Source organism: Phascolarctos cinereus, unplaced genomic scaffold, assembly GCF_003287225.1.
Source record: "Phascolarctos cinereus isolate Bilbo 61053 unplaced genomic scaffold, phaCin_HiC Scaffold_5;HRSCAF=322, whole genome shotgun sequence".
In the NCBI taxonomy this organism is placed as follows: Eukaryota; Metazoa; Chordata; class Mammalia; order Diprotodontia; family Phascolarctidae; genus Phascolarctos; species Phascolarctos cinereus.
In genome coordinates, this window is record NW_027555958.1 from 248,684,961 (window position 1) to 248,708,138 (window position 23,178).

At 37.3% G+C, this 23,178-nt stretch overlaps 1 protein-coding gene across 1 annotated transcript; it reads right to left on the reverse strand.

Annotated features, from left to right (window-relative positions):
* Window positions 1–9,424: 9,424 nt before the first annotated feature.
* OR10C1 (olfactory receptor family 10 subfamily C member 1) lies at window positions 9,425–10,366 on the reverse strand. Its single transcript, XM_020978886.2, has one exon. The coding sequence runs from the start codon at window positions 10,364–10,366 to the stop codon at window positions 9,425–9,427; it is 942 nt and encodes a 313-aa protein (XP_020834545.1).
* Window positions 10,367–23,178: the final 12,812 nt, after the last annotated feature.

Sequence of the window (23,178 nt, forward strand, 5' to 3'; positions counted from 1 at the left end):
GACTTTTAATTTGACTAATTTCCATATTCTTATCTTGATCCTTAGGAAAATACAGGAGGTATATTTGTATTTTTTTCTTATTAATTAGTAAAATATCTACATATCTTTGTATCCATAGTGCCTAGCATAATATTGGCACACACCAAGTACTTAACACAGGCTTGTTGATTGATTGAATCTTTAATGGGAGAAAAAAACTTTTACATAATTCCCTCTTTCTGGGAATTTAATGTTATAGTCTTTAGAAGAAGCATTTCCCTCTTTCTGGGAAACAATACCTTGAACAGCTTCACTTAAAAAAAAATAGAGATTCATTGACAACATGATGTAGTGGAAGCACCATTGGACTTGGTGCCAGAATACCTGTTTTCAAAGTCCGAGTTTTGACACTTAATGGTGGGACTTTGGGAAAGTTGATTTCTTATAAAACAGGGATAATAACATTTTGCAGGGTTGTGGGGAAAGCACTTTGTAGACCTTTAAGTATTCATAGCACTTTAATGTTTACAGAGCATTTTTTCCACAACAAACCGCAAGTACTCTTATTCTATTGGCCACTGAGACATTTATGCATGTATCCAGTGGTTGAACAGGGTTCTATTCAGCCTTTGTGGTAATCTCTCTTGCAGATAAGTTAATATTGAACAGGGATAGCTATGTGAATCCTATAGGCTTGGGTCTTTATAGAAATTCTTTTAAGATAGGTATTAACTTAATACACAATGTAACTTCTTTTATCACACTTTCTTTCGCATCTATTTTTTATTTCCTTAATAGGTGATGTTACCAGTATGGGCCTGGTAATGGACTGTATGTCTCTTGTCTGAGAATCAGTCTAACTCAGTGACTGCGAGCTGATTAATTTTTTGAGTGTCAGAAACAATTTATTGAGTTATAAAGGGGGTTGTGAGATATATCAGGAAATGCAATGATGAAATTTAATATCTTTGTATATTGTAAAGGATATTGGATGTGGGTTCAAATCCCAGTTCTGCCACTTAATACCTGTGTGACCTTAGACAAATCATTTAACTTTAACCTTTACGGGTCTTAGTTTTTACATCTGCAAAGTGTGTGTGTGTGTGTGTGTGTGTGTGTGTGTGTGTGTGTGTGTTTGTGAGATACTGGTCTAGGTAATTGCTGAGGTCACTTTCATCTTAAATCTAAGATGCTATGATCTTTCATAAAGCCTTTGAACATGATCCTCATCAACTTCAGCATTCATGTATCCTTTCTCATGTCCTTAGCAAACAAGACCTCTCAAGACAGAAATCCAAAGACATAAACATAACTGATTTTCATGAGAAGAAAAGGGGAGGCAGAGCCAAGTTGGTGGAGTAACAGGAAGAAGTTTAACCGAGCTGTTTCCCCTCCCCCCAATATCTGAAATCAGATGTAGAAAATATACGAGACTGAGTCCTGAATCCAAGAAATACAAGAAAAAAAATTACAGGGAGTCATTTTTCCAGCCTAAGTTGGCATCGGGAGAAAGACAGATGTCTGTAGACACAGGGAATAAAGATTTTTGCCACAAATAGTTATGCAGAACATTCTAGCATGAGGAGATGTTATACACAAAGACAAGAAATTACAAAGAGAGTAAACGGGGCCCAGCCTTTTGCACGATGCAGGAACAGATGCTAATGGGCAGTTCACTGCTCAGTTCTGGGTCATAGCTCCAGGGTTGAATGATGAGAGCACCTGTGCCTAGGGGTGCCAGTCCAGAGTGAGGACAGGTTTCTGGGCTTTAGGCTGTGTACTGATCAAGGAGAAAATCCAGAGGCAGATAGCTGCTGAACCCAGGAATGAAACAGGTTTTCAGTTCCAGCCCCCAGCCCAGTTTGAAGTTTGCAATGGAATAACCACGGCAGGAATCCCACACTAAAGTGGAACCTAAAGTTCTATCACTTTGAATCAGGAAAGCTTTCTAGCTGGCTGATAGTGGTTGAGTCTTGCAGCAATCTGCTAGAATTTTAAATAGATCAAACCCACATATATGCTGCTTAGGCTCATACCCAGATAAAGAACTTGCAGAACTCATGTAAGGAGAACAGAAATAACATTTTTCTCTGAATTAGAGCACTTTGGGAGCAGACAGCTTGCAAGTTCCCAGACTGAATTATCCCTAAGATCCTGGAATAACACAACACTTAATATACCAAGAATAGACCAGTCTAGACATTCTCTCTAGAGTTTAGCCCTAACACAAAGTCTAGGGTTATAAAGTAGGCTGGAATAATGAGCAAACAAATAGTTTCAATTTAAAAGCTACTCTGGTGACAAGGATGCTCAAGACACAAACCTAGAAGAAAACAATGATTCCACAACATCTACAGGCAAAGCCTCAAAATAAAAATACAGCTTAGGCCCAATTTCAACTACAGAGATGAAGCAAGAGTTAAAAAAATTGTAAGTGAAAGGAGAGCTCTGAAGGAAAAAAATGGATTAAAAATGAAAGCTATGGAAGAAAAAATAGGAATTTTTTTTTCAGAAGAGGTGGAAAGCTTTAAACCTTGCCCTAACAACAACAGGTTCCCTGAAAATCAGAATGGGTCAAATAGATATGAGGTATCTAATAGCAAAAAAACCCCCCAAAAAACCCCATCTGTTATATGCACTTGCTATCATGCGTGCCCTTCTTCCTTGCTTTCCTTTCACCCCTCCATGACATCTTCCTGACCCTGACTCCATGAAGTATCCAGGAAGTAATAGAGATGAGACAGTTCACACTGACAGGAGTCACCAGCTCTAATCATTCTTGGGAGATGGAGGATTACCTAGTTTCACAATCTGACCTTCTTCTGTGCTCTTAAGAATCTTCACTTGCTGATGTCCATAAGGACTCCTGGACATTTTCATCTGTCCTGTATCTGAATTTTTTTATGCGTTATCTGCTACATTTAGGATGTGAAATCCTCAAAAGGAAGGAGTATCTTCAAATTTCTGTTTGTATTAGAATAGTGTTTGGCATATATATGCTTAATTTTTTTTATTTATTAATTGATTCCTGTTTTGATTAACATACTCTAGGGCTCTAGGCTTACACTCTGAAGCTACACTAGTAATTTAGGATCACAGAGCATGGCTACTTCTCCTCTCAGAATTTTAGGAGTAACTCTGAGGAACCTGGGAGTGTCTTTATAATGCTATTCTTCACAAGCCTTCATCTGGTATATTTCCCCAATATCAACCAGTTATCTTCTCAATATCTAACCAATGATTAGAATCCCAAAATCAATTTACCCATTGATTTCCCCTCAATATCAATTAACCAGTTACCATTATTAGCATTTACAAAGGGATATTTATGGAGAAGATATATCAACAATTGAAATACAAAAACCTCTGAAACTGGGAGTATATTCCCTTTTACCACTTTGGTCCCTGGAAGAGTAGACTCAAAGAGGCTGTCAGGAAACATTGCCCACACCAAGTTCACTTTTAGTATGGCATAACTGACGGAAAAATCTCTCCCTTGATTGTAGAACATGGTGCCCTGGTGGCTGGGTGATTCACTAAAGGCCTGGGTCAAGTAGGTTGCTCCTCAGGGCTGGCTTGATGCAATTATCAGCAAAGTCTTTTGTGGACTCCAGTTGCTGGACCTTTGGTGTTTCTTCTAATCTTCAAAACACAGTCATGACCTTGTCTGTTCTATCTCTGATACCATTCATCTAAGATCAGGAAAAAAAAACTAATAGAGATAGGAATAATAAAAGGCACAATTTTTTTTTCTGTCACACCTAGGCAGGAAGAAAAGGTACCAAGGCCACCAGACAGTGGAAACACTTGTTTAGTCTGTCCCCATCTGGAGGCTTACAATATTTTTATCTTCTTACTTGAAAGCAACCAAGGAGAAAAGTCTTTTGTATATTTGTACCTTTTCTATGTACACTCGGCTTTGTCCCAGCAGCCAATCAAAGGGTGTTTAGTCATGATTCCACATGCTGACAGGAAGCAGCCATTGCACACCTACCCAATGCTGTGAACCTAGAGCAAAATACCCTACTCCTCCAGCCCCAGCCTCCCAATTAGGCATAATCATGTATTCCTGGAAACAGGCTTACCAACCCTCTACTTGGACTGGGATCTCATTGGCTAATCTCCCCTCCTCATTACACTAATTTTTCTTAGTATAAATGTTGAATTCTGTTGTTTCTAAATGCTGAAGGAGTATAAGAATTACCACCATTCTCTAAAATTTGGTTCTCTGGAAATAAAATTTCATTTACCCTGTTTATTGTTGTGCTTCAAACTATAGACTTATGAGCTTGACTGATTCCTGGCAAAATTCTAAACTATTATTAAAGGAATGACACAAACATCAAGAAAGGGAAACAGTGATCACTAAAAGCTAGCATGACTTTGTCAAGAATAAGTAATTGCAGACTAACCCATTTTCTTTCTTGATAAGGTAACAAGACTTGATCTATCAGAAGAATTCTGTGCAAATCATTTACATTGATTTCAGCAAAGCATCTGACAAATTCATGGTATCCTTGTGGATGAGATGGAGAGACTGGATTAGACAATAATATAGTCATGACTTTGAAGTAGTTGGATTATTGGATCCAAAGATTATTAACGTGTCAGTGTTGAGTTGGAGAGAAGTTTTTAATTAGAGCATCCTGGGGATCTGTCCTTGGCCCTATGCTGTTCACCATTTCCTTCCTTCCCCCTTCTATGCCCTACCCCCCACCTCCAGGATCATCAGTAATGTCATAGAAGGCATGTTTACCTAATATATAGAGGATGTAGAGATTGGAGGTAAAACTAGTATGTTGGATTATAGAGCAGTGATCAAAAAATATTGTTGGCAAGACAGAAGTTTTCTGGGGAAAATCTGGAATTTCTGTGCATTGTAAACTTAGTATGTATCAATTGTGTGACATAGGCTCCTAGCTGGCATAGCAGAGAGTGCCACACTTGAAATCAGGAAGACCCAAGTTCCAATTCTTTCTTGGACAATTACTAGCTATGTGATTCTGGGCAAATCCCTTAACCTCTTTCAAGGTAAGATAAAGATAATAATAGCAACTTACACTCACGAAGTTGTTGGGATGATCAAATGAGTTAACATGTGTAAGGCTCTTTGTAAGTGTTAATGCACTATATAAATGTTAGTATTATATAGCAGCAAAAAAGCTCATGAAATTGTGGGCTGCATTGGGAGGCATAACTTTCAGGAATAAAGAGGTGATAGTTTTGCTGTACTCCATCTTGGTAGAACACATCTTGAGTATTATGTTTAGTTCTGGATATCACATTTTATAAAGCATCTTAATAAGTTGAAGAGTAAGGAAGCAAATAAGCAGGTTAGTCAAAACCATTGATTGCTTTCCCTATGAGAATTGAAGGACCTTTGCATATCTAACCTAGAGAAGAGAAGGTGTGGGGGTGACATAATAGATGTCCTCAAAGATTTGAAGGACTGCATTGTAGAAGAGAAATTATACTTGTTCTTCTTGGCATCAGAGAGCAAAACTATGAGCAATAGGTGAAAATTGAAAGGGAGTATATTAGGACTGATGTAAGAAAAAAAAATTTTATTATATTATCCCAAGGTGTAATGGATTTGGGTTCAAAGTTTCTCTTCACTTGTTACTGTTGTCCTTGTTCAGTCATGTACTACTCTTCATGATCCCATTTGGGGTTTTCTTGGCAAGGATATTAGAGTAGTTTGCCGTATCTTTTTCCAGCTCATTTTACAGATAAGGAACTGAGACTAAAAGAGTTAAGTGGCTTTTCCAGGGTTACATACTTACTAGTGTCTGAGTCCAGGTTTGAAATTAGTGAGATAAGTTTTCCTGACTCCAGGTTCAGTGCTTTATCCACTGTGCCACCTAGGTAGTGATCTTTAAACAAAGGATGGATAAACACTTGTTTGGGAGGTAAGACCTGAGCTCAAATCCAGGCTCAGACACTTATAAGCTATGTGGCCCTGGACTTAACTGTTCAGCCTCAGTTTCCCCATAGGTAAAATGAGGACTATAACAGCACCTATCTCCTAGATATTGTGAGGTCAAAATGAGATCATATTTGCAAAGTGCTTTGTAAATTTTAAAGCACTATATAAATATTAGTTATTGTTATTATTATTATTATCAAAGCATTGAGTAGATTATAGGTATGGACTGGATCATGTTAAACCTTAGGTTCTGATAACTTTGAGATTGTATATTCTTAAATTTTAAAAATCATACTTATTTATATTATTATAGACCAGGTATAAAGTGACAGTAGGAATGGCAAGGAGGGAACTAATTAAGGCACAAAATTTGGTGACTGAATAGAGAGGACAAAACAGGGAGAAGGTCTAAAGAAGAAGTTGAGGTTTTGAACCTGGTTGATTAGAAGAATGCTAAGAAAGTTAGGAGAGAGAATACTGTGGGGTTTTTTTGGGGGAGGCAGAGAAAGGCGATTGGTTGGGAAGGATATATTGACTTTGGTTTTAGTCATTCATGACTTTCATTTGATGATGGAATACCCAAATAAAGTCTAGCAGGCATTTGACAGGAGATCATTGGGAAGTCTTGGTGATCAATTTGATAAGTTCTCCAATCAGCTGAGATTCTAAAGCACAGAGCTTTGTCAGAAGAACTTCCACCTCTTCTGCTCCTACTTATTTCATGGTGAATGGAGCTGGAGGAAGTCATACTATGTTTAGGTCCACTACAATTTTTTGTTATCTAATCTCCACTGGGCTTTCAATGAAGTAAGGCAGTCTTTTTACCCCTCATTAATTTGCTGTCTCATCCCCACCATAACTATTCCCAACCTTCTCTTCTCTTTTCAAACCTCTCATTACACCCTTTCCCCAACTCTCTCAGCTGAGGACCTTTTCTCATACTTTATTCAGAAACTAGAGGCCATTGACTATGACTGGGACTATAGAGGCCCTCTTCTCCTTTCTTTAGAATTCATAATCTCTTATTTAAAAAAGAAAACTTTATTTTCAAATGAATGTATGCTTTCTTTACTTCTCTCCCACCCCTATTAAGAAAGCAAGAAAAACAAATACTCTGTTATAAAAATGTTTCATTAAGCAAAACAAATTCTCACATTGGTTATAACCCTTCCCAGAAATCTCAATTTGCATCTAAGCTCATATCATCTCTTGACATTATCCCCCTTTATTCTTCCTTTACTCTAACCTCTGATAGTCAAATAACTTTTTTTCCTTGCCGAGGTCACATACATTTGGTCCCATCTCCCCCATTTTCTTTAGCAGATTTCTTTCACAATCATTCCTTGGCTCACTCTCAATTTCTCCCTATCTACTGGGACCTTTCTTGCTGTCTACAAATATACCTGTCTCCCTCACCCTTAAAACATACTTTTTGTGAGTCTCTTCCCATGATTCCCTCTAGCTATCATTTTCTATAATCTCTCATCAAAACTTCTGGAAAATTCTGTTTACATGCATTGCCTCCGTTCCCCTCTTGTAACTCACTTCTCAAGTCTTTGTAATGTGGTTTCCAACTTTATTACTTAACTGGAGCTGCTCGTTCCAAGGTTACCAATGGACTCTTTATGGCCAGGTCTGATGAATGGCCTTTCCTCAGTCCTCATGTTTCTTGACCCCTCCACAGCATTTCAATAAATCAATCAATGAACATTCATTAAGCAACCACTAAGTGCTAGTCAGTGTGCTAAATGCTGAGGATAGGAAAAAAGACAGTTCCTGCTCTCAAGGACCTTACAATCTAATGCATATTGTTGACCATCCTCTCCTGATAAATTCTTTTCTCTGGGTCTTTGTAACATTACTCCTTCTTGGTTCTCCCATCTGCTTGACCACTCCTTCTCAGTTACTTTCTAGGTCATCATCCATATCATGCTCCCTAATTGTGAATCTATCCCAAAGCTTTGTCCACACCCTATTCTATCTTCTTTCTCTACTCTCTGATTTGGTGACCTCATCAGCCCAAATTGCCTTAATTGTCATGTCTATTCTGATGACTCCCAGACTCCCAGATCTCTTTCTTCCTTTCTCTGTCTCTCTGTCTCTCTGTCTCTCTGTCTCTCTGTCTCTCTGTCTCTCTGTCTCTCTCTCTGTCTCTCTCTCTCTCTCTCTCTCTCTCTCTCTCTCTCTCATCTCTGTATTGAGCTCCAGTCCTGAATCACCAAATGCTTAATTGGCATTTTGAACTGAATGTCCCATAGGTATCAGCATGCTCCAAATAGAAATCCTTATCTTTTCCTTCAAACCCGTTTCTGAACTTCAAAATAACCAGGTTTGCAATCTCAGTATCATCATTAGCATATGGAGTGAAAATGAAAATGCAAAGGTCTTTTTTTTTTTTTGGTCCTCTAACACGCTATCCCTTCTGCCATTGGGCTTCTTCTAACTTCCACTGCAGCACCATATAGAACCCTAAGCTTTCCCTGTTCTGTTTTATTTTCAGAGTCTTTTGTGGGTCAACAAATTTTAGTCAGAGAAATAACAAAAATAGCAAAAAACAAGGCACCTCAAAAGAAGATATAGGATTTCTGTTGGTATTAAAGAAGAGAGGGGACATTTTGCCATTAGTTCTTAAGTCTTAGCTTTCTAACATTTCATGCCAACACTCGAGGTCTTTGGATCATCAGAGATAGCAGCACCTCCCCAGGACAAAATGAGCATTTAAGATTTCAGTTCACCCATTCTGCAAGGTTCTCTTTTCTTATTGTCATAAACTCTGAAATCAGGAATTCTTAATTTTTTTGAGTGTGTGTGTTATGGATCCCTTTGGCAGTCTGGTGAAGCCCATGAACTCCTCAGAATAATGCTTTTAAACACCTAAAATAAAATACGCAGGATTTCAAGGGAAACCAATTGTATGGAAATAGTTATTAAAGTTAAAAAATGCATGGACCTCAGTTTAAGAATCCTTGAAATGAAGAGATATTTTAATGCAGTGGACCACTGTACTTGGAGTCTGGGTTATATCACTTACTAGTTGTGGGAAATGGGATAAGTCATTTAACTTCTCAGTTCCCTCATATGTGAAATGGGAATAATAATACCAGCCTATCATGGTTCCTGGGTTGTGTTGAGGAAAGCCCTTTGCAAATTATAAGGCATGATATAAATTAGTCAGTTATAGTTGTTATGGGGGCTAGGAGATGTGTTACTCTAGTAACATAACATTTCTTACAACAGTATGTACAACAGCTAATAAGACCTGGTATTTAGATACAAATATACTTTTCAGTAGCCAGCTGATCCTAATTCTCTGTTTACCCTATTTTCCTCAGTCTGAGACATCTTCAAGAATAGAGCCACTGTCTTCCTTATCAAATTCAGGAATTCCCAAGGTCAAGGGACTGTGTCCACCCCAGCAGATTAGGTGTTCTGTTGGTGGTGGTGGTGCTGCTGCTGGTGGTGGTAGTGGGAACTTTTTTTTTTTCTGGTTAGGTATGCTGGGTGATGATCACCGCTGCCCTACATCTCTTTGGAACTCATCTTCCTGAGAGTCCTCTTGAGGGCTGCCTTGACGTCAGCATTACGAAGGCTGTAGATCACAGGATTGAGGATAGGAGTAACCACGGCATAGAAGAGAGACAACAGTGGATCCGTGGTTGGGTCGTAGCTGGCCTTAGGGCGGATGTAGATGAAGATGGCTGTGCCATAAAAAAGGGTAACCACAAGCAGATGTGAGGAGCAGGTGGAGAAGGCCTTGCAGCGTCCTGCAGCAGATGGGATCCGTACAATTGTGGTTAGGATCTTACCGTAGGAGACCAGGATCAGCCCAAAGGGGCAAAAGATGATAAGGGCGGCAGCCAAAATGACCTGCAGCTCGTTGAGCGACGTGTCCCTGCAGACTAGCTGCATCACTGGCTGAATCTCGCAGAAGAAGTGAGGGATTGCATTGGGCCCACAGAAGGACAGAGAGAAGATGAAAGAGGTGTGGCCAAGTCCCACCAGAGCCCCGCAAGTCCAGGCTCCTGCAGCCAACTGCAGGCACACCCGGCGGTTCAGCAGGAGCGGGTAGCGGAGTGGGGTGCAGATGGCAGCATAGCGGTCGTAAGCCATGGCAGCTAGGAGACAGCATTCGGTGGCCCCAAAGAAGAGGAAGAAGAACATCTGGAGGGCGCAGCCAACTCTGGGGATCCGGCGCCTCCCGGTCCGGAGGTGGTGGAGCACAAGCGGGACGGTGACGGAGGTGTAGCAGATCTCCAGGGCTGAGAGGATGCGGAGGAAGAAGTACATGGGTGAATGGAGCTTGGCATCGACGGAGACTAAGGCCACGATGAGGAGGTTGCCAGCCACGGTGAACAGGTAGATGGTGAGGAAGAGGATGAAGAGGAGACCCTGGAAACCCATGAGATGAGAGAAGCCCACGAGGATGAAATCTGTTACAACCCTTGAAGTGTTGGTAGACATCAGGTCATATGATTCCCAGGGGCTGGGTGAAGAAGAGCGTGCCAAGGGAGAGTCTGGGTTACTTTAGGACCGGTCACCACAAGCACAGCTTTATGAAATGCTCAAGTCAACATTGGCATTTAGTCTTCCATTGCCCCACCTCCCATTTCTATGTCTGTTTTCCCATCAACTTAGGGCATTGATACCTTCTGTGAGAAAGACTGCTCTGAGACTCATTCATAGGTAGCGTTTCTGTAGCCCTTAAGGGTTTAAAGGAACAATTTCCCCACAAAAGCGAAAGTATTATTATAGCCATTTTACAGATGAGGGAATTGAGGATCAGAGAAGGGAAGTATCTTGCCACAGGTGCCACTGCTAGTAAGTGTCTGGGCTGGGACTCAAGTGTCTTACATCTAACTCCAGCTTTGTTTTCACTATGCCATGATGCTTCTGCTGGATAGTGGCCCTCAAGTTTTCCTTCCCTCCCTACTATTTTCGTTTTAAAAGAGACTTCTTACACCAAAGCATGATTTTTCTGGGAGGTGGATAAAGACATGCATTTTTAATGGAGGAATTTCAAGGCCCAGTGTTCATGTTTTTTGGCCTCCGAAGGTCAAGCAAGTGAAGGCCAGATTTTTGTTGGCAAAACTAGGGGACAGTTGCTAAGGAAGTGGTGAAGATAGTAACTTTTTAAAAAAAGCTAGTGATTATCACCATTAATGAACCCAAATGCATATTATACATTGCTACTGTGGGGAAAGATAAATTTCTGTAATAACCTATTCATCACAGAAAAATAATTCCATATATGCTATGATTTCATAATAATGTAAATTAGGAGCTATAACTCATTTTACATTTGATGCCTATTATTCATGGCCAATAAAAGGTATCTCTTATTATTGATTTTTCCTGCTTAAAAATGCCTTGCCCTGTTTTGGTCCTAAATGAACTACATGAATGGATATTGTGAGGTACACTCACTATTCACTAGAAGAACCAAGTTATTAAGATTTCAACAGACTAGCTTTATTGTTTCTACCACTCAGCTCATTTTGATACTACATTTTTAACAGTACCTGGATTTTTGTAGGTACTTTCTAATTACCCCTATTCCCTAAGACTTCATGCTTGTTTGTTTGTTTTTTCTATAATATTTCTTTATTCACTGTGTCCTCAAAATGCACAATGGTGGCAGAAGCTGCTAGTATCAACAGTGGAATAAATGTAAGTATAGAATGGTAAACAGTAAGTTGGGAATGAAATCAGAATTGTGGATGCTTATTGTAGAACAGTTCTCAAAGTCTGGTCTCCAAGGGTATGGTTTCTTGTATAATAGTAATTAACACCCCCCCCCATATATTTATAGAGAGAGACAGTTTGATTTAGGATAAAAGTGTGGACTTTGAATCAAGAAGCCCTGCTTCTGACACAGGCTAGCTGGTGACCATGGCTGAATTAATGTTTTAAGTAGTTCTCTACAGTGATTAACTAGAGAAAGTTGCTCATCAGCAAAATAGGAATTTGGTAGTTTCCCATTGACTGATGGTCACAGGTTCAGACAAACAAAACAAAACCCCAACAATCTGTATAGTCCTCTACAATTTTGTGAAGCACATTTACATATGATATTCCAGTGGATCTTTACAGTATTTATGTGGGTGTGGGTAGGTAAAGTGGTATAATCCTCAATTCTCTGATGAAGAAGCTGAGTCATAAAGAGTTTATATGTGGCCAAGGTCTAACAGCCCTGGAAGATCCAAGAGAAATATCCAAGTCCTTTGACTTATAGTATCTTGACTCTTTCCATTATGGCACCCTATCTTTCCTGGTTGTAGAGTCAATATGGTTAATGTGAGGATCTTTATATTTCTGATATCTTCACAAAGTAGTATCATTCTTCCTATTAATTTCTATTAGGATTTTTTTTTTTTGGATAGGGAGAGTCAAAGTCAAAGGACTTTTTTGTTCCACCAAAGCTGATAAAAAAAATTTAAGATCTAATATGTGATCAGTCAATCAACGTGTTTGCCTCTGGGTGCCAAGACAAGAGATATTACCATCAAATCTTGCTATCCTTTCTGTTCCTGTTTGCATAAGTAGTTCTCTTGGTGCTTGAGGAGCATTGATCTTTCTTGTTTTTCCTTTCTTTTGCCATAATTTATTTTGAAGGACTTTCATGTGAAAGAGCTATTATATATGGTTTTTATTGACACCAGAGGACAGAACTAGGGTCAAAGTATCTGAGAGGATCCTTTTGGCTTCATAGAAAGGAACATTTCCTTAGAGTTAGAGCTGTTCCAGAGTGGAGCACACTGCCTCTGGAGTTACTAAGCAGAAGCTAGAAAGAGATATTGTAGAATGGATTCTGGTTCCAGCATGGATAGTTCTACATGATCCCTGGGATTCAATTTTGAAATTTTGTAGTTCTGTAAGTGAGAAGGATGCATCACTCTATATGAGCCAGAACATTCAAGGGGATATATGGATGTAGTTTCTAATGTCTTTCCTTCAGAAGGCTTTTCTTGATTCCTGTGTTCTATGTTCTGTGAACTGTATTTATTTGTACTTGTTGACATATTGTTTTGTAATAATTTCTTCATCTCTTTGTGTTTTGTCTCCCAATGTGTTCTATAAATGAGAGGTGTAGAACCTGGTGTAGAGAGCTGGACTTGAAGTCAGGTAGACAATTCACTCAGTGCTCTAAAGCACTCTTTATGACCATAAGTTATGGATGGGGTCCTGTTCTGCATAGGTAGAGGAGGTTTCCACCTCACGAGTTCCCTAGAATGATGAAATCACAGGCCTGGACCATAGATTCTAAATAATTCAAGGGCAAGGACTATATTTTGTTTTTCTCTGGCATCTCTCCACAAGAGAGAGTATATATAGAGAGTGACCTTTTATTTTTGGCTTCCCTTTAAGGTGGGAGATTGGTTCTTTTCAGCCCTTCTTTTGCCATTCACACTTTTCTGTACTTTGTGCTTTACTATCCTCAGGAATATCTTACCCTCATCTTCTGGCACTTTGTAATAACCACACCTAGAAATCAGCTTCTTCCTCACATTATGAAAAAGTCTTTTCCTGGTCAAGGGACTCTGTCCTCCAACATTTTTATTTTTTGTTCTTTATCTCTTTCTACATTTTCTGTTCTTTTTCTCCTCTATCCTTTTAACTTTCTCTTCTATTTAACCTTCATTTTCTATCTTTTCCCTTACCCTTTATTCTATGTCCTTTCTCCTTTTCCCTTTTGTTTTTCATACTCCTCTTCCTCTCTTTGATTAACTCCCAACTTGATGTGCTTTGACTTTGCCTAATTTCCTTTCTACTTCTCATTACTTAAATTTCAGACCTCTAGGGAAGGAAGGGACCATGAAAACCTCTATTTCAGGTCAGCAGATAAAATATCCTGGCTCTCTTGTATTTGGAGGAGCCTGTAGAAAGAGAAAGAGACAGAAACTCCATTGGTTGTTTAAGAGTTTGATTACCTCTCTGGTCTCATTTCAAGTGTGATAAAATAGTCACATAAGCATATTCGCAAATAAATGCAAAACCACAAAAATACACAAAAAGCATAAATGCACATGACAACATTCTAGCATGAATAACAAAATCATACAAATCCACACAACATATATGCACAAGTGTACACACGAACATTTAAAACAGCACAATGGCACATATACATTAACATGCTTTCTTAATTACACATAAAGGCGAATCCATATTGTTACCCATATATATGTATGTGTAAATATACATACCCTGAAATAACATAACATATACACATATGCAGAAATACAAACCCATATGTGAATATTTCTTTTTGCAGAGAGTGAATCCTTGATTCCTTCAGAACTCTGCAGAGCACTTCTAATATATGGCTGATGACATGGTATCTGACTTTAGACTTTAAGAAACAATCAAGTGAAGGGAGATGGTGTCTGCACCAGCCCAATTTGGAAATTGGCTCCTTCTTCATATAGAAGAGATCATGTAAAAACGGAACACAATCACTGTGTCTTTTTAAGTTCCTTGGAGCCTTCAGTCTCTAGATAACTTCATCACCCTAATGAGGAGAATTCCCTATATAGACAATTAACCTGCTTTAGTTGGGACTTCTGTGAGATAGTTAAGAAATTTGGGACAGAAGGTCAAGAAAGTTCAGAAGGGATAATCAGAGAGCATGGGCTACAGGGATTTTATAATCATCTTTAATTATTTTTATATTGAACCTATGATTTAGCCATTATATTTTAGCTATACTTTTATTATTTATTTTTATTTATTTAGTATTATTAATATTAATTTAAACCTAATGTAATATTTGATATTTATTTAATATTTATATTAGCTATACTTTTTCTTAATCTTTAGACTTTTAAGTAATAAACTTAGTAGGAATTAGCAAAACAATTAAAATAATAAGCAAAATAAAAAGTTCATAAAACCCCAAATCTAAAATTTGTTAAAAATGTATACATGAAACTGTTACAAATAGCAAAATGCCTTGTTTTCTTTCATGTCTCTTTATGACATCTTTTTTATTCTGTATTTTTTTAGGGGATGTTTCTTTAATTATTATTTTTACATTGTTGTAACCTGTGTAATTGCTATATGTATTTGATTCTACTTCTCTACCTTGCATCACTTCATATAAATATTCCCAGATTTTTCTGTATTTATTCATTAAAAAAAGATTGGCCATTTTTCATTTGTTTCCTATTCAGCACACATGACTTCTCTGTTTCTTTCTGTAAACTTTTGTATAAATTGCTTTCCTAAATCTGGCATTCTCCATGATTTTCTTTGCTAACTTATGTTATCCCTTCTTAATGTTTTACATTTTTCCTCTTCTACTCAAGTGTTTCCTAATTTATTCCATTTTGATAACTTCTTGTGTTAGGTTTCCACTCAGCATGAAAGTGCTCAATTTGCACCTGTTCACTTATACTGCTTGGTAATATTAGCATTTAAGTGTTCTTATGGTCTTTCATGGGCTACAGGGGTCCTGTCGCCTCATGGCTCCATAGTCCAATATAGGGTTATACAAAAAAATGGTATAAAAAAGATACATAAAAAATTAGAGAGCAACGGTATTGCTTTTCCACAAAAGAAAATGAGGATGACCTCATATTTAAGACTGAAAAAATGGTTTAAACATTCACATAGGCTGAGCCAAGATGGTGGAGAGAAGCCAGGAAGTTGCTTGAGCTCTCCCCAGTTTCCCTTAGAAACAATGTTAAATCAAGCCTCTACATGGATTCTGGAGTTACAGAACCCACAAAAAGACAGAGTGAAACAAATTTCCAGCTTAAAATAACTTAGAAGGACTTCAGGAAAGGTCTGTCCTACTTGGGTAAAAGGGGAGCACAGCCAAGCACAGATGGTGTCTGGGCAAGCCAATGGGAAGCTCTTAGCCATAGCACAGCAACAAAGTCCCCTTGGTCCTGGCTTAGCAGGCTAATGGCACACACAGGCCAACTGTGAGGTTTCCAGCTCCAGCACAGATAGCAAATTGCCAGCCCCCAAACCCTTACATAATAGGTGTGACTAGGCTGACCTACCCCAGCACAGAAGGCAAGCCACCAGCACTTGAGGCCCCCATGCAGAAAGCCAGTGACCAGATCCCTGGCCCCAGCACAAGAAGCTTGGGCCCTGTGCCCTGCAGCAGAGCTTAACTTTAAAAAATGACCAAAAAACCAAAAAGAGCCCTAACCATAGAAAGCTACTATGGCAATAGGGAAGATCAAAACCCAAAATCAGAAGAGAATAACAATGTCAAAATGCTTATATATGAAACCTCAAAGGGGAATATGAATTGGTCTCAAGCGCAAAAGTCCTCTTGGAAGAGCTCAAAAAAGATTTTAAAATCAAGTAAGAGATGTGGAAGAAAAATTGGGAAAAAATGAGAGTTATGCAGAAGGATTATGAAAAAAGAGTCAACAGCTTGGAAAAGGAAGCACACAAATTGAAGAAAACAATTCTTTAAAAATAGAATTGGCCGAATGGAAAAAAAATACCCGCTGAAGAAAACAACTCCTTTAAAAGTAGAATTGGCCAAACGGAAAAGGAGGTGCAAAAGCTAACTGAAGAAAATAATTCCTTAAAAATTAGAATTGGACAAATTGAAGCTAATAACTCTGTAAAACATCAAGAATTAGTCAAACAAAACAAAAAAAGTGAAAAAATAGAAGAAAATACAAAATATCTCATTGGAAAAACAACTGACCTGGAAAATAGACTTAGGAGGGATAATCTAAGAATTATTGGACAGCTTAAAAGCTTATGATAAAAAAAAGAGCTTAGATGGCATCTTTCAAGAAATTATCAAAGTGGGGCCGCCAGATGGCGCAGTGGATAGAACACCGGCCCTGAAGTCAGGAGGACGTGAGTTCAAATCTGGCCTCAGACCAAACACTTGACACTTACTAGCTGCGTGACCCTGGGCAAGTCACTTAACCCCAATTGCCTAAAAAAAAAAAGAAATTATCAAAGAAAATTGCCCTTACATCCTAGAACCAGAGGGTGAAATTGTCATTGAAAGAATCCTCTGATTACCTCCTGAAAAAGATCCCAAAATGAAGTTCCAAGGAATATTATAGCCAAATTCCAGAATTATCAGATCAAGGAGAAAATACTACAAATGACCAGAAAGAAACAATTCAAATATCAAGAAGCAACAGGACTTACCAGCTTCTACATTAAAGGATTGGAGGGCTTGTAATATGATATTCCAGAAGGCAAAGGAGCTTGGATTACAACCAAGTATTAACTTTCCCACAAAACTGAGCATAATCTTCCAGGGAAAAAGATAGACATTCAGTGAAATAGGGGACTTTCAAACTTTCCTGATGAAAAAACCAGAGCTGAATAGAAAATTTGACCTTCAGATACAAGACTCAAGAGAAGCATAAAAAGGTAAACAGTTAAGGAAAAAAATGTTATTCAATAAGATAAATCTAGTTCTATAGCTACATGGGAAGATGATACTTGTAACTCTTGAGAACTCTATCTCTATTAGGGCAGTTAGAAGGAATATATGTAGACAGAGGGTGTGGGTATATGTTGACTTGATATGATGATATAAGTAAAATTAAGGGGTGAAAAAAAGGATTGTACTAGGAGAAGCAGAAAGGGGTAGGTAGAATAGGGTAAATTACATCACATGAAGAGGATCAAAAGACCAATTCCAGTAGAAGGAAAGAAGAGATGGGGCTAGCATTGTTTGAACTTTACTCTTCAAATTTAGCTCAAAGAGAGAATAACATACAACTAAGTTGGGTATAGAAATTTATCTTACCATATAGGGAAGTAGTAGGAGAAAGAGGAAAAAAAGGTAAAGGGGGGGCTGGTAGAAGAGAGGGCAGAAGTAGGCAGGGAAAGGGGAAAGGAAAAAAGGTAGGGGCTGATAGAAGGGATGGCAGATTGAGGGATGTGACAGTGGTGAGGAAGGATAGGGTGAAATGAGAGAGAAAAGTACAAATGGGAAAAATAGGATAGAAGGAAATATACAGTTAGTAATTATAATTGTGAATGTGAATGGGATGAACTCTCCAATAAAATGGAAGTAGACAGCAGAGTGGATTAAACACTAGATCCTACAATATGTTGTTTGCAAGAAACATATTTGAAACAGACAAATACATACAGAGTAAAGATAAAAGACTGGAGCAGAATGCATTATGCTTCAGTTGAAATAAAAGAAACAAGCAAACAAACAGGGTTAGCAATCCTGGTATTGGACAAAGCAAAAACAAAAATAAATCTAATTAAAAGAGACAAGGAAGGAAACTACATCTTGCTAAAAGGTACCATAGACAATGAAATAATATCAATACTAAACATTTATGCACCAAGTGATATAGCATCCAAATCTTAGAGGAGAAGTTAAGTGAATTACAGGAAGAAATAGACAGCAAAATGATGCTAGTGAGGCACCTCAACCTCCCCCTCTCAGAAATAGATAAATCTAACCACAAAATAAACAAGAAAGAAGTTAAAGAGGTGAATAGAATTTTAGAAAAGTTAGCTATGACAGACCTCTGAGGAAAATTGAATGGGGATAGAAAGGAATATGCTTTTTCTCAGTGGTACATGGCACAAACACACACAAAAATAACCATGTATTAGGGCAAAACCCCTCAAAATCCAATGCAGAAAGGCAGAAATATTAAATGTGTCATTTTCAGATCATGATGCAATAAAAATTATGTGTAATAAAGGGCCATGGAAAGATAGACTAAAAATTAATTGGAAACTAATTAATCTAATCCTAAAGAATGAGTGGATCATACAACAAATTATGGAAACAATCAATAATTTCATCAAAGAGAATGATAATAATGAGACAACAAAACAAATTTATGGGTGCAGCTAAAGCGGTTCTTATGGGAAATTTTGTATCTTTAAATGCTTACATGAATAAACCAGAAAAAGAAGAGATCAATGAATTGAGCATGCAACTAAAAAAGTGAGGAAAAGAACACATTAAAAATCCCCAATTAAATACCAAATTAGAAATTCTGAAAATCAAAGGAGAGATTAATAAAACTGAAAGTAAGAAAATTATTGAATAAATAAAGCTAAGAGCTGGTTTTATGAAAAAAAAAAGACCAATAAAGTAGACAAACCTTTGGTTAATTTGATTAAAAAAAAGAAGGAAGAAAACCAAATTACTAGTATCAAAAATGAAAATGGTGAAGTCACCACCAATGAAGAGGAAATTAAAGCTGTAATTAGGAGCTATTTTGCCCAACTTTATGCCAATAAATCTGACAATCTAAGTGAAGTGGATGAATATTTACCAAAATGTAAATTGCCCAGATTATAACAGAAGAGGTAATAAAATACTTAAATACCCCCATTTTAGAAAAAGAAATTGAATAAGCCATCAATGAATTTCCTAAGAAAAAAAATCTCCAGGGCCAGATGGATTTTAAGTGAATTCTACTAAACATTTAAAGAACAATTAATTCCAATACTATATAAGCTATTTGGAAAAATAGACAAGGAAGGAGTCCTATCAAATTATTTTTATGATGCAAATATGGTGCTGATACCTAAACTGGGAAGAGTCAAAACAGAGAAAGAAAATTATAGACCAATTTCCCTAATAAATATTGTTGCAAAAATTTTAAATAAAATATTAGCAAAGATACAGCAATTTATCATGATGATAATACACTATGACCAGGTGGGATTTATACCAGGGCTGCAAGGCTGGTTCAATATCAGGAAAACTATTAGCATAATTGACCATGTCAATAACCAAATTAACAGAAATCATATGATTATTTCAATAGATGCAGAAAAAAAACCTTTTGACAAAATACAGCACCCATTCCTATTAAAAACACTACAGTGCATAGGAATAAATGGAATTTTCCTTAAAATGATAAGTGGTATCTATCTAAATCCATCAGCAAGCATTATATGTAAGGGGGGATAAGCTAAAAGCATTTCCAGTAAGATCAGTGGTGAAACAAGGATGTCCATTATCACCAGTATTATTCAATATTTCATTAGAAATGTTAGTTTTAGCAATAAGAACAGAAAAAGAAATTGAAGGAATTAGAATAGGCAACGAGGAAACAAAACTATCACTCTTTGCAGATGATATGAGGGTATACTTAGAGAATCCTAGAGCATCAACTAAAAATTATGTGAAATGATTAACAACTTTAGCAAAGTTACAGGATATAAAATAAACCCACAAAAATAATTGAAAATTTTATATACAACCAACAATGCCCAGCAGCAATAGATAGAAAGAGAAATTCTGGGGCAGCTAGGTGGCGCAGTGGATAAAGCATCAGCACTGAAGGCAGGAGGACCTGAGTTCAAATCTGGCCTCAGACCAAACACTTGACACTTACTAGCTGTGTGACCCTGGGCAAGTCACTTAACCCCAAATTCCTCCCCCCCAAAAAAGAAAGAGAAATTCCACTTAAAATAGCTGTACACAATATAAAGTATTTTAGAGTCTACCTGCCAAGACAAATCCAGGAACAATATAAACACAATTGCAAAACACTTTTGATGCAAATAAAGTCAGATATAAACAATTAGAAAAAATACCATTTTCTCATGGGTTGGCTGAGCTAACATAATAAAAATGGCAATTCTATCTAAATTAATTTACTTATTCAGTGCCATACCAAACTACTAAAATTGTTTTATATTATTTAAAATAATAACAAAATTCATCTGGAAGAACAAGAGGTCAAGAATATCAAGGGAATCAATGAAAAAAATTGCAAAGGAAGGTGGCTTACCTATACCAGATTCAAAACTATATTATAAAGCAGAAATCATCAAAACTATTTGGTACTGTCTAAGAAACAGAGTGTTAGATCCATGGAATAGGTTAGATATATAAGACATAATAGTTAATGACTATAGTAATCCACCATTTGATAAATCCAAAACTCCAGCTTCTGGGATAAGAACTCATTATTTGATGAAAACTTCTGGGAAAACTGGAAAATAGTATGGCAGAAACTAGGCATAGACCAACATCTCACACCCTATACCAAGATAAGATCAAAATGGGTACATGATTTAGACATAAAGGCTGATACCATAAGCAAATTAGGAGAGCAAGGAATAGTTTACCTTCAGATTTATGGAGAAGGGAAGAATTTATGACCAACAAAAGACAGAGACATTATGTAATGCAAAATTGATAATTTTGATTACGTTAAATTAAAAAGGTTTTGCACAAACAAAACCAGTGCAACCAAAATTAGAAGGAAAGCAGAAAGTTGGGAAACATTTTTTTTAACAGATAGTGTTTCTGATAAAGACCTCATTTTAAAAATATATGGAGAACTAAATCAAATTTATAAGAATGCAAATCATTCCCCAAAATGGTCAAAGTATATGAACAGGCAGTTTTCAGATGAAGAAATTAGATCTATCTATATTCATATGAAAAATGCTCTAAATCACCTTTAATTAGAGAAATGTAAATTAACACAACTCTGAGGTACCACCTCACACCTATCAAGTTGGCTGATATGACAAAAAAGGAAAATGAGAAATGTTGGAGAAGATGTGAGAAAACAGGAACACTAATGCATTGTTGGTGGAGTTGTGAACTGATCCAACCATTCTAGAGAGCAATTTGAAACTGTGGCCAAAGTGCTATCAAACTGTGCATACCCTGTGATCCAACAATACCAGTATTAGGTTAGTATCCCACAGAGATCACAAAAAAGGGAGAAGGATCCCTATGTACAAAGATATTTATAGCAGCTCTTTTTGTGGTGGCAAAGAATTGGAAATTGAGGGGATTCCCCTCAACTGGGGAATGGCTGGACAAATTGTGGTATATGAATATAATGGAATACTATTGTGCTATAAGAAATGATGAGCAGGTGGACTTCAGAAAAACCTGGAAAGACTTACATGAACTGATGCTGAGTGAAGTGAGCAAAACCAGGAGAAAATTATACACAGTAACAGCAACACTGTACGATGATAAACTTTGATAGACTTAGCTCTTCTCAACAATACAATGATCCAAGACAATTCCAAAAGACTCATGATGGAAAATGCTATCCACATCTAGAGAAAGAACTATGGAGTCTGAATGCAGATCAAAGCATACTATTTTCCCCTTTCGTTTTGTTTTTTCTTTCTTGGTGTTTTTCCCTTTTGTTTTGATTCTTCTTTTACAACATGACTCATGTGGAAATATGTTAAAATGATTGTAGGTGTATAACCTATATCAGATTGCATGCTGTCTTGGGGAGGGGGAAGGTAAGGGAAGGAGGGAGAAAAATTTGGAACTCAAAATCTTAGAAAATTGAATGTTGAAAACTATCTTTACAGGTAATTGAAACAAAATAAAATACTATTAAGTGCAATCCCCCAAATAAATGAACAGAGAAAAAAAAACCCAGAACATTTCCATAATAAAGGTGATAGTAATAGTGAATGGGTATGTCTGTGTGCACATGCCCATGTATCAGCTGTATCTTTGGATACATTCTAATCCTCACCTTCAATTCAGGAAGGTATCCTGGAGGAGGCAGGATTTTAGAAGCTGCTGGAATGAGCAAGGCCTTTGGCTTGTGGAGCTGGAGAGGAAAGGCATTCCAAGCCTTTGAGAAGAATTCAGGGTACTAGGGAGTGGTGTTCCTTGTCGTATGTGATTATGACAAAATATTCTTTTATTCAAGAAATGATGAGCAGGATGCTCTTAGAAAAACTGGAAAGACTTCAATGGACTGCTGCAAAGTGAAATGTGCTGTGTACAAAGTAACAGCTATCTTGCAAGATGACCAGCTGTGAATGATTTAACTATTCTCAGCAACACAATGATCCAAGACAACTCTGAAGGGCTTATGATGAAAAACGCTGTCCATCCCCAGAGAAAGAGCTCGTGGTATCTGAATACAGATTGAAACATACTTTTTTTCTCTTTCTTTATTTTCTTTGAGTTTTTTTGTCTATGTTTTCTTTCACAACATGACTATTATGGATATGTTCTGCACGATTACACAGGTATAACCTATACAGAATTGCTTACCTTCTCAGTGGGGAGGAAGGGAGAAAATTTGAAGCTTAAAGTTTCAAAAATGAACGTTAAAAATTGTTTTTACATGTAACTGGGGAAAAGTAAAATGCTAAATAAAAAATTTAAAAAAAATAGAGGCCCCAAGGCAAGGATATGACCAGAAGACAACGTCAACAGATTAGAGCAATTCTCTTAGTGAGTATAGTTTGTTGTTAATTTGGAGGAAAAGCATTGTTGGCAACAGTGGAGCAGAAAAAAAGTGGGCATCTTTCAGAAATTTGGTGTACAGCACTACATTTACTCATCT